This window comes from Myotis brandtii, unplaced genomic scaffold (genome assembly GCF_000412655.1).
Source record: "Myotis brandtii unplaced genomic scaffold, ASM41265v1 scaffold668, whole genome shotgun sequence".
Taxonomy (NCBI): domain Eukaryota; kingdom Metazoa; phylum Chordata; class Mammalia; order Chiroptera; family Vespertilionidae; genus Myotis; species Myotis brandtii.
The window spans coordinates 2675750-2688297 of NW_005370597.1; the positions used below are offsets into that span (position 1 = coordinate 2675750).

General features: G+C 36.3%; 1 protein-coding gene across 1 annotated transcript in view; it reads left to right on the forward strand.

The window, feature by feature from the left end:
- LOC102239360 (ankyrin repeat and KH domain-containing protein 1) overlaps positions 1–12548 on the forward strand; it is a 127807-nt gene that overhangs the window by 48770 nt on the left and 66489 nt on the right. The window contains exon 11 of the mRNA XM_005881121.2: positions 4270–4379. Coding sequence (XP_005881183.1) covers positions 4270–4379 — 110 coding nt within the window. The remainder of the gene's footprint in view (positions 1–4269; positions 4380–12548) is intronic.

The following is a 12548-nucleotide window of genomic DNA, read 5'->3' on the forward strand; positions in this document are numbered from 1 at the left end:
GTGAAAGTAAATTATTTTAAAAATAAACTTATTTTTATAAATTATAAAAAATATTTCAATATGTATCTCTAAAATATAATATTTTAAAAAGTAACAGTGTACCCTGGCTGGTGTGGCTCAGTTGGTTGGGCATCATTCCGTGCACCAAAAGGTTGCCGGTTGGATTCCTAGTCGGGGCACATGCCCAGGTTGCAAGCTCCATTCCCCAGTTGAAGGTATGCAGGAGGCAGCCAATTGATGTTTCACTCTCAGATTGATATTTCTCTCTCTCTCTCTCTTCCTTTCCCTTCCTCTCTTTCTAAAAATCAATAAAAATATATTTTTAAAAAGTAAAAATACTATTTCCTACCTAAATTTTTTAGTATAATTAAATATATCCAAGGAGTTTTCATAATTTCCTAATAGTCCTATAAATGTGTATGTTTGTATAATGCCTTTTGTGAATCAGTATTCAAAGAAGATTCATATAATAACTATTGGTAAATGTGTCTCTTAAATCTCTCTTAATATATGGGCTCCCCTTCCATCTTAATTTTCTTATTCCTTCTAAGTTTTGGTTAAAGAAATGGAATGTTGTCCTAGCCAGTTTGGCTCAGTGGATAGAGCATGGGCCTGCAGACTGAAGGGTCCCGGGTTCGATCCCTGGTTTGATTCTGGTCAGGGGCACATGCCCGGGTTGCAGGCTCGATCCCCAGTGGGGGGCATGGAGGAGGCAGCTGATCAATGATTCTCTCTTTCATCATTGAAGTTTCTGTCTCTCTCTTCCTTCCTCTCTGAAATCAATAAAAGTATATATTTTTTTAAAAAGTAATGCTTATGTTTTAGGCTCTCTATAGTACAGATTTTGTTAATTACATTTCCATTTCATTTAATTTGTTTTTCTGTCACTTGGATTTCCTATAAAGTAATAGTTAGAGCCGAAACCGGTTAGATCTAAAACTTGACTGAATTAGATGTGTGTGTGTGTGTGTGTGTGTGTGTGTTTACTAGACTATTTTATAGGTAGTATTTGTTATTTATAGTATTTATTATCTTAAGGAGATAATAAATGTTTGATGTCTCTTTTTGTAATATTATCAGCCATTGATGATCATTGCTTAGATCCATTAATTCAGTAGGGTTGCAATGTGGTGAAGTTGGTTGGGCATCATTCTGTGCACCAAAAGGTTGCCGGTTGGATACTTTACAAATATTGTAAAGTCGACTGTTTCTTCTTTTCTTGTTTATTAGCTAGACTATGTCTATAAAGAGAAACTTCCCCTCATGAACTATTTGATTACTCTTAGGTGTAAATAATATATGAATAGCAGTATAAATGTTTGATTTTTTTTTTTTAAGTTCCCACAAAGGTCTTTCTCTTTTTTAATCCTCACCTGAGGACATGTTACACTAATTCTAGAGAGAGAAAGGGAGAGAGAGAAACATCATCGGCTCTCTACCACATGCACCCAACTGGGGATCGAACCTGCAACCCAGGCACATCCCCTGACCAGAATTGAACCCTCAACCCATTGGTGCACCGGGACATGATCCAACCAGATGCTCCAACCAACCCAGCCATCTGGCCAGGGTTTTTTCACCCTTTACTAGAGGCCCGGTGCACAGGATTTGTGCACTGGTGGGGGGCATGGCCTGCGGGGATGGGCCCGCTGTGGGAGTGCCGCTCATCCTGGTCAGCTGAGCGGCTGTGGACCTGCCCTCTGAGAGGCTGCTCCCTGGTCCAGCATCTTCCATGGAGCCGGAGCACTCGCCTCTCAAGAGGACCTGGTTGGGGCCAGGCCTGGGGACAATAGCACTGAGAGGCAGCCGGGTAGGCCTCAGTCCCATGGTGGCCACAAACCCGCCTCCCAGCCTCTGGGGTCAGTTCTGCGAGCCTAGCGGCTTCAGCAGTGCTACGCAGCCTGTGGGCATCCAGAGAAGGCGGCAGGGAGTGAGGAGGAGGAGCCTGGGGCGAGGAGGTGACGATCGCAGCCTGGGTTCCTGCCCATCGGCCCGGGGTTTGCAGCGGGAGCAGCCACTCATCCCGGTCAGCCGAGCGTTGCTCCCACTGTGGTAGCACACTGACCACCAGGGGGCAGCTCCTGCGTTGAGCGTCTGCCCCCTGGTGGTCAGTGCGCATCATAGCAGCTGGTTGACCGGTCATTCTACTTGTTCAGCCATTCGGGTCGCTGGGCTTTTATTATATAGGGTTAACATTTCCAAAATAATGAGGTGGTCCTCTAGCATCCTTCAGTAATGACCAATAAAGTATTTTATTTATTTATTTGTTTGTTTGTTTACTTATTTAGTCCTCACCCCAGGACATGCATAGAGAGAGGAAAACAAAGAGGGAGGAAGAGAGAGAAAGAGAAACATCAATGTGAGACAGAAACATTGATCGGTTGCTTTCCGTATGTGTCCAACTAGGGATCAAACCCACACCCCAGGTATGTGCCCTGGCCAGGAATCGAATCACCAACCTTTTGGTGTACAGGATGACGCTAAACCAACTGAGCCACTCCTGCTGGACAAGTGTTTTTATGTTTTGATATGGACATTATTTTGAACTTTTGGATTTAAACATCTATGATGGCTTTTACCTCACCACAGTCCTCATTTTTGTTTTTAATGTAAAAATTGTCACAAGGTACTGGCAATTTGACTATCTTTGGTCAATAAGATTATCTCCTAAATTCTTTTGATATGATCTCATTATAGTCTTTGAGGTTTCTTTGCTTTTTTGTTGTTCATCCTCACCCAAGGACATTTTTTCATTGATTTTTTGAGAGTGGAAAGGAGAGGGAGAGACAGAGAGAAAGATTGCTGTGAGAGAGACACATCAGTGTGGTTGCCTCAGCACACACGGGATCAAACCTGCAACCCAGGTACATGCCCTCGACTGGAATTGAACCTGGGGCCTTTCAGTCTGCAGGCCGACACTCTATCCCAGCAGTTCTCAACCTGTGGGTCGCGACCCCTTTGGGGGTCAAACGACCCTTTCACAGGGGTTGCCTAAGACCATCGGAAAACACATATATAATTACATATTGTTTTTGTGATTAATCACTATGCTTTAATTATGTTCAATTTGTAACAATGAAAATACATCCTGCATATCAGATATTACAATTCATAACAGTAGCAAAATTACAGTTATGAAGTAGCAATGAAAATAATTTTATGGTTGGGGGTCACCACAACATGAGGAACTGTATTAAAGGGTCGCGGCATTAGGAAGGTTGAGAACCACTGTTCTATCCACTGAGCCAAACCAGCTAGTGTGAGGTTTCTTTGCTTTCTGATATGCTCATCTTTGCAGCTTTTGCCCCAGTCTTGGAACCAATCATTTTTTCTAAGAAGCACTCATTCCACTTAGTAGGAAATGATACTTAGAGACCACAATCTAAGTTAAAGGTGCTGTTTCTGCTTGGTCTATCATTGTCTCTGGTCTTTATAGTTGGTCAGATTTAGGAAATATTTATTTTTCTTATAGATAAAATACGTCATGAGTTCATGTCAATACTTCTAATACTAACCTCAGCAATGTCATATCTGTGTTTTCTCTTAATGCCAAAAAATTTCACTTCTTACCAAAGGATTACTCATTTTATTTTTATCACAATATCTATAGAACTGTCTCAGAATACAATCCAACACTACCACAATTTATGATTTCTGAAAACTGATATTTTTTTGTTTTTGTAGCTCTTTCATTTCTTAGGGTATCTCTTATGAGGATGTGAAGGCAGATTTTACTGTGCTTTAAAATCATTTGGTATAGTTTCTGTGTGACTAAAAGCATTTTTGCAAAGTATATTTAAAGGAAAATTAGGATATTTAAAATTCATACCAATAGTTTCATCAGGTTTTTTGTTGTTTTTTTGTTCTGTTTTGTTTTTAACATTAAGGACTATTGTGAAGTAAAAGCCATCATAGTAAAAGCTATCATAATAGTACCCATATCAAATTTAATTTTTAAAAATATGTTTTTATTGATTTCAGAGAGGAAAAGAGAGGGAAAAAGAGATAGAAATATCAATGATGAGAGAGAATCATTGATCGGCTGCCTCCTACATGCCTCCTCCTAGGAATTGAGCCCAAAATCTGGGCATGTGCCCTACCAGGAATCGAACTGTGACCTCCTGGTTCATGTGTCAATGCCCAACCCCTGTGCCATACTGGCGAGGCTTCATACTTCAAGTTTATCAGTTTCACCAAATTGCAAAATTAAACTATTTAATATAATGTATAATTCACAAAGTAAATTTATGATTGTTTTTTGTTTGCTAGGTGCTAATGTTCATGCTACAACAGCAACAGGAGACACAGCCTTAACCTATGCTTGTGAAAATGGACATACAGATGTTGCAGATGTTTTACTTCAAGCAGGGGCTGATTTAGTAAGATATTTTTAATTTCAAATATTTTTGTTTTAATTCTCATTTATTTCTTTTTAACATTTAGAAAAAGCTAATAAAGTTCAATAGTTTGCATGCTTTATATAAAATAACTTTAAAAAACACTTGGCTATTTGTTCTACAATGGGGCCTTGACTTACGAGTGTCCCGACTAACGAGTTTTTTGAGATACCAGCTGTCTCTTGGCCGATTTTTTGCATTGAGTTGACAGAGTAATTTGAGTTAACGAGCTCCTTAACGAGCTCGGTCTCGGAACCAATTAAACTCGTAAGTCAAGGCCCCACTGTAGTTTTATTGCATTTAATAACAATATTTAAAAATAACTTAGTTTTTTCTTCTCACCCCAGTCCCAATTGACATCCTTACACTTTTTAAACTGCCCTTTATTAGACATATTATAAATTCAGTGATATGTTTACAGAATAGAATAACCTGTCAAATCACTTTGAGTGATTTCTTGTTTCTCTAATTTGACTTTAAAAATAAAGCTATAATCTTTCTAACATTATTAAAGTATTCTATTATTTTTCTGTTCTTTTAGTATTTTTCAGTTTGGCTTTTCAAAGTTTTAAATTAGATGGCAGATTTATGTGTGTAATATTCCTTACAACTGTGGGAATTGTAAATCATATCCCACCTAAAGGTTTATGCTTCTTGCTGAAATGTGTGCTTTGATTCATTTTTATTTTGTAAGGGTTCTTTAAACTGCTTTCTGGTTTCTCACAAAAATTCCCTTATATATTTCTTAAAAATGTATGAGACATGTTATAATGAGTCAAATTTATTAGTTTTAGTTATTTGGAAAAAACTATGCAGGTATTGTCTTTTAAACTATTTCTAATAACAGACATTCCCAAATAGATACCTGAGATTATTGGAAAATAATTATTGACTAAAGTAAATGTATAGTATAATTATGCCATTTACTACTATTTCTACTAATACTAAATATTATAATAACACTAGCATTCATTATTATTAATTAGGATCTTCCCCATCAGTTAGAATTTCTGAGGTGTACTTACTAATATTTATTTGAGAATTAGAGGCCTGGTGCATGACATTCGTGCACTCCCTCAACCAGGCCTGCACCCTCTGACAGTCTGGGAGCCCTCGGGGGATGACCAGCTGACGGCTTAGGCCTGCTCCCCACAGTTGGACATTCTTAGCGCTGCCGCGGAGGCAGGAAAGGCTCCTGCCAGCACTGCTGTGCTTGCCAGCCGTGAGCCTGGCTTCTGGCTGAGTGGTGCTCCCCCTGTGGGAGTGCACTGACCACCAGGGGACAGCTCCTGCTGTTCTAGTGTCTGACCTCTGGTGGTCAGTGCGCATCATAGCTACCGGTCATTCCATCGTTCAGTCGATTTGCATATTATCCTTTTATTATATAGGATTATGACAGAGAGACATGTTAAATAGATCTCAATCTTCTGCCTTCTTTCTATATCTTTTTCCTTTTTTAAAGTTGTTTTGGGACATCTATAAAAATTAAGAATTGTCATATTTCACCACTTGAAATAAAGTAATAGAGTAGGAAAAAAAAGAAATAGGGTCGAACATAAAAGCTTAGATACTATAAAGATATGTAATATTCTTATCCTCCAAATTCTTACCTGAATTCTCTCTTCCATTTTTCTGCAACAAGTCACTTTCTCAGCCTGTTTGTTGAGAGTTTTTCTGAAAATATTAAATAGGAAAAAGATAAACTGTTAAATGTATTCTAGTGTATAGCGTAATCTTACTGATTTTGATTGATTTGAGTTAGAAATCTATTATGAAATACTGGAGGCCTGGTGCACGTGCACTGGTGGGGTCCCTCAACCTGGCCTGCGCAATCCGGGACTTCTCAGGGGATGTCGGATTGACCCCCGCAGGTGCATGAATCCATGTGTTGAGCATCTTCCCCCTGGTGGTCAGTGCACGTCATAGCTGCCGGTTGCATGGTCAGGCAGTTGTTCAGTCGCTTAGGCTTTTATATACATAGATTTTCAAATGTTTTATTTGTATAGTCTTCTGGAACTATGTAGTGTTTGTAATTAGAGTTCTTGAGAAGATTTGCATTAAATAAACAGATAGATTTGAATTTAATATTTTACATTTAAAATATTAGATTTAATAATGGCTCAGATAAATACATATCTTAATTAAATACAAAGGTAATACTGTTATTTTAACAATTATTTTTCTATTTCGCAATCTATCTTTGCATTTCATATTTACATGTAATTATAATACCTTTTTTTATTTTTTCCACTATTTTTGCATAATCTTCATATTATTACATAGTCTGTCTTTATAACTCTTTCATAATACTTCATCAAGTTAATGAACCATAACCATTCACTTACTATTGAAGTTTGACTTGCTTTTCATTTCTCACTGTTATAAATTCTGTTAGGTTTAATAACTTTATATGCATAACTTTTTCTTCTTTTCCTCCTTTTCAGTTATTTTATATATTGATTTTAACTTTTAAAAATATATTGCTTATCACATGCTTTTGCACTCTGTGGACAGACATTTCAATTTTAATATTAGTTCTTTTACTAGTTATATTCTTTATAGACGATGTGGAAAGTGTAGGAAAGCATAGTAAGTTGGTATTTAAAACCTATAAATAAACTTTGTAATTTCAGACTTTACTATAAGCCAGAGAGGGGTGAAAAAAACCTAGTCAAATATAAGAAGTGAGTAAAGCAGGCAATATCAGTTCCTGAGTCCTGAGAAAAATGATTGCTAATTCTTACTAGCTGGACCTAGCAAGGCAGTAGCATCTTTCTTGTCCTTTATTCTTTGATGCTATCTCCTCGTATCTGTTTTGGGCTATAGTAATTTCCTCCAGTGGTTTGCAGGTGGAAGACTTTCCACTCCCATTGCATGGAGTGGAGATATAGTCCATTTGAGCATTCCATAGGTGTGTTCTTGATATCTAGGTTTGCTAGTTCTTTAAGTTAAATACCCAAGGCAGTAGCATCTTTCTTGTCCTTTATTCTTTGATGCTATCTCCTCGTATCTGTTTTGGGCTATAGTAATTTCCTCCAGTGGTTTGCAGGTGGAAGACTTTCCACTCCCATTGCATGGAGTGGAGATATAGTCCATTTGAGCATTCCATAGGTGTGTTCTTGATATCTAGGTTTGCTAGTTCTTTAAGTTAAATAGATGTTATTGTGGGTTGGCTGGGCACCTTCATTTTGGAGAACTATTTTCATGCTTAGTTTCAAATAAGGATGTACAAGTAAGTAAACCTTTGGAACATAATTTGGGCCAACCCTCAAGCCTTAATTAGATTTTAGAGTTCAACTTTTGCCATAATTCAAGGTTTTGATATTATAATTTTTTAAAAGGAGCTTAAAAACTGTTGTTTTTCATTCTTTAAAATATTCTGCACCAGAATCAGTTAAGATATTAATGTGAATTTTTAAAAACAATGACTAATGGTCTAGAACCGTGGTCGGCAAACTGCGGCTCGCAAGCCACATGCGGCTCTTTGGCCCCTTGAGTGTGGCTCTTCCTAAGCCTTAGGAGTACCCTGATTAAGTTAATAACAATGTACCTACCTATATAGTTTAAGTTTAAAAAATTTGGCTCTCAAAAGAAATTTCAATCGTTGTACTGTTGATATTTGGCTCTATTGACTAATGAGTTTGCCGACCACTGGTCCAGAACAGTGGACGGCAAACTGCGGCTTGCAAGCCATATGCGGCTCTTTGGCCCCTTGAGTGTGGCCACGAAGTTTCAATCGCACTGTACGTGTGTGCCCGCACGTGGTATTTTGTGGAAGAGCCACACTCAAGGGGCCACAGTTTGCCGACCACTGGTCTAGAATGATACTAACTCTAGACCATTCTCAATAATAACTGTTTATTAGACCAGAAGACAGAGTTTTAATATTTCATACTTGTTCTCATCTCTATAGCTTACTTCATTCAGTTCAAGCACTTACAGCTTGATTTCTTTTACACAGTCTTCTAGCCCCCCTTCAGTTTTACTTCTCAATTTCAAGGTGGAGAATTTGCATAGTTAACTATTGAACAGTATAATTTGGATTATAAAACACTACTTTTTTTTTTCTTGCTTGCTTTTAATGTTGACCTACTTTGTTGTCTGTTTTCCTAGTTTCCATGCCCAACCATTTTATTGTTATAGACATGATCCTTGTCTATGAAACATGACTGCACTGGGTCAGAGTTTCTAAAGACCCTAATGCAGCAGTTCTCAACCTGTGGGTCGCGACCATCGGAAAACACATATAGCATATCAGATATTTACATTACGATTCATAACAGTAGCAAAATTACAGTTATGAAGTAGCAACGAAAATAATTTTATGGTTGGGGGTCACCACAACATGAGGAACTGTATTAAAGGGTCGCGGCATTAGGAAGGTTGAGAACCACTGGGAAATATAGATAGTATGTTTAGATGACAACATTGTGTTGGCCAACATGTCAAAGGTTTTGTGATTTGGTGAGTTTTTGTGTTTTTCAAACCATTTGTGAAGATGGTAGAATCTCTCTTTTCATCATGGCATATTAATTTCAGCATTAAAACTTTGATACATTTGTGCTCAACCAGTGTGGCTCTGTGGTTGAGTGTCGACCCATGCACTAAGAGGTCACCTGTTCAATTCCCGATCAGGGCACATGCCCAGGGTGCGGGCTCAATCCCCAGTAGGGGATGTGCAGGAGGCAGCTGATTGATGTTTCTATCTCTTTTCCCTCTCCCTTCCTCTCTCTCTAAAATCAATAAAAATATTTTTTTTAATTAAGGAAAACTTTGATACATTTGTTAAGATAGAAATATTTGTCATCTTTAGAATTTCCTTCACATGTATTTGCCAACAAAGCTGAAGTTGAAATGGGAGAGAGGGTGGTGTATAAATTAGGTAAATAAGTATACTTCCTTGTGTCTAGCTCCTTGGTCTTTTATTACTAGAAGATGTATACCATAGTATAATTGATCAGTAGGTTCTGAACACAAGGAGAATTTCCTATTAAAAAAAAAAACAGCATAGATATTAGAGAAGGTAAATACATGCTAGTTATGTCTTACCAAGAGATTTTGTGACTCAACTCAGCATTATGTAGGCCTGAATTGCTACTCAAAAGTAAATCTACTTGAAGGAAGAAATGCCTATGAAAGGCATCTTCTTATCCTAGATCTGAGTGGAGATCCAAAAAGAACTGATGCCACAGAACATTAGATGAGGCACCAAAATTTTCATCATAGCCATCAAATCACTGATCTATAAGCAAATGTTTGCCTCAATACTCTCATCTGTGAAATGAAATCTATTATTTTCTGGACTATTTTACCATGGTTGTGTAATATATTCTTATTTTGGCTCTGTTGGGTGTCCTTAGGCAAATCTCTTAAATTCTTATAGGCTTCTTTTGTTGTTGTTTCTCCTACCCCTTTTTATGAGGGGTTTGGACTAAATGATCTTTAATGACTTAGCTTAAGAAATCTAATTTCATTATTTCTAAAGAACAAGTTAACCAACTCCCTGTTTAGATAGACTAGATGATATTGAATGCTCTGTTAGCCCAAAAAAATGTGTAAAAGGCTATGAGATCCTCTAAGAAAATGAATTATTAAGATATACATCGTCATTATGATAATGGTGTAACCATTATATAAATTATTATATCACTTAAAATCTATGTATATACTTGATGTACTTATGTGACCCCAACCACTATTTTGAGTTATTTATAATTAACAATTAGCCAATTTTGCTTATTTTAACATTTTATAGATTATTTTAATAGATAAAAGTTATTAGTCCTTAAAATGCACAATTAATTTAGTAAGGTTACCCCAATAAAGAATAATCTGGCATTATAATGCTAAATCATTATCTCTTCCACTATGTCTTTTTTAAAATATATTTTTATTGATTTCAGAGAGGAAAGGAGAGGGAGAGGGAGATAGAACATCAATGATGAGAGAAAATCATTGATCGGCTGCCTCTTGCATGCCCCCTACTGGGGATCGAGCCCGCAACCCAGGCATATGCCCTGACCGAGAACCGGGAACTTTTGGTCCAAGGGACGATGCTCAATCCACTGAGCCACCACAGCCGGGCCACTATAAGTCTTTTTACTATCAATATTTTATCCTATTTAAATATTGTCAAAGAAGTAGGAAGATTTTTCACAACATGGATTTTTGTTTTAAGTAAACTATTTCTTACTCCCTTGTGGAATCCTAAGGTTAGTCAAGAATATTGTCACTCTGGTTATCTTTGGTATTATTCAGTTATAAATTTATTCTTTTTTTTTTTTTTTGCAAGTAAAGTTTATTTCAAGTAGCAGAATAAACTTATGTTACATCATCTTCCTTTCATGTTTTATGTCTTAAAAACTTTTTAAAATTTCCTTTGTTTAGGATTGTTGTTGTTTTTACCAGCTTTGGCTTTCAAGTATACATGAGATCTGAAAAACAAGAAAGATACCATTTTACTTTAAGATGTTTGTCACCTTAAAGATAGGGGTGGAAGAGGGAGAGGGTACCCATGGACATGAGATAGAACATAGTTTCTTTTTTTAAGCTCATAATGAATCTGCTTTAGATGAAATGGATCAGAGATAAATGGAACCAACTTAAAGAAGTATGGTAGGCATACAGTGTTACTAACTATGGAGTCTTTGCTATATTGAATAATAGTTGGTCCTATGTCAATTAGTTATTGTCCTCATTGTTGTGGCTAAATTTTTGCTTAACAAAACCTTAAAATTATTTGGAAAAATATATGTTTTTAAAATTTTTAAGTAGGTAATACCTTTAAATCATTCAGAATTCACAAAGTATACTAGTAAAAATGTTTCATGGCTACTCAGTTTCCATCCCTATTGACAATCAGTGTTGTTCATTTTTTGGATCCTTCCAGAGATATTTTATGTATGTATGATGAAAAGTCACATATTTTGAAAGAAACATTCTTATTAAGGTTTAATTCTTCATATAATTTCTTACTGAAATAGAATTTTGGTTTTATTATTATTGATTTTCTCTTGCGTTGACCATAGCATTGAAGGACTTACTAAAAATTCAAACACTTTTACACTGAGGAAATTGGGCCCTTTGAATATGTCACAGTGGTCTACCACTGATTTCCTTTCCTAAGCGTAAAGTAAGCTCTCTGACCCTTGTTGCTTTCCTGGGACTGTATTCTGCCAGCCAAATTAACTTTTGGGAGTCATTTTCCTAGAATAATTGAGCTAATGGGAACTTTAGCACCCTCTGGTTCTTACTCCTGGAATTAATTTTCTTAAAATGAGATTTGATACGGACTTCCCTTAAAAGTAAGAAAAAATTTTGAAGGATCACTTTGTTATCTATATTAAATCTTATGAAATATAAATGTGGACCAAGTCCTCTTTCATAAGATTTTTTTTTATTTAAGCAGTTATGTTGTGTGTCCTTCTGGACATTTCTATATACCCAAGTATATGTATATTCTGTGTACGTGGGCTCTATGTCTTTTTTTTATAGAATGGATTTTTTATCACATAACGCTTTACTGCAACTTTTTCCTTTTAATATTTTTTTTGTCAGTACCTATGGATTTCTCATTTCTTTTCACAGTTACTTATTTCTTATTTATTCATAAACATCTGGGTTATTAGGTTTAAGTATTACAAATGGTGTTACACTAAATGTTGTTAAGCACATTTACATATCTTTTCTACTTTTGTGAATATATCTATAGACATAAATTTCTAGAAGTGATATTCTAGTTATCAAAGGGCCCACATCTAAAATTTTGATCGCTGCTGCCAAATTGGTCAAAAGTGCTAAATCAGTCTATACTTCCATTAACAATTGAGACTTCCTGTTTTCCCACATTCTCATTAACATGAATTAGATCTTTTGTTCTTTTTTCCTTGATGGTTTAATTTTCTAAGCTTTGATCTTAGTTCCCATATTTGTTTTAACTAAAAAGACTCCCTGTGTTCCAAGTAGCCCTAGGAATTGTTCATTATTTGCTCCCAAAGCTTTGTTGAACTATATAAAACACAGGTATAAAGTTACTTTCTGGAAGAATACTTAGACATCATTTCCAAATGCAAATTTTGAAATATTTTGTTAAATGTTTTAAAATCTTCATTGTTCAGATTATTACAGATGTGTCTCTCCCCCCCCACCCCC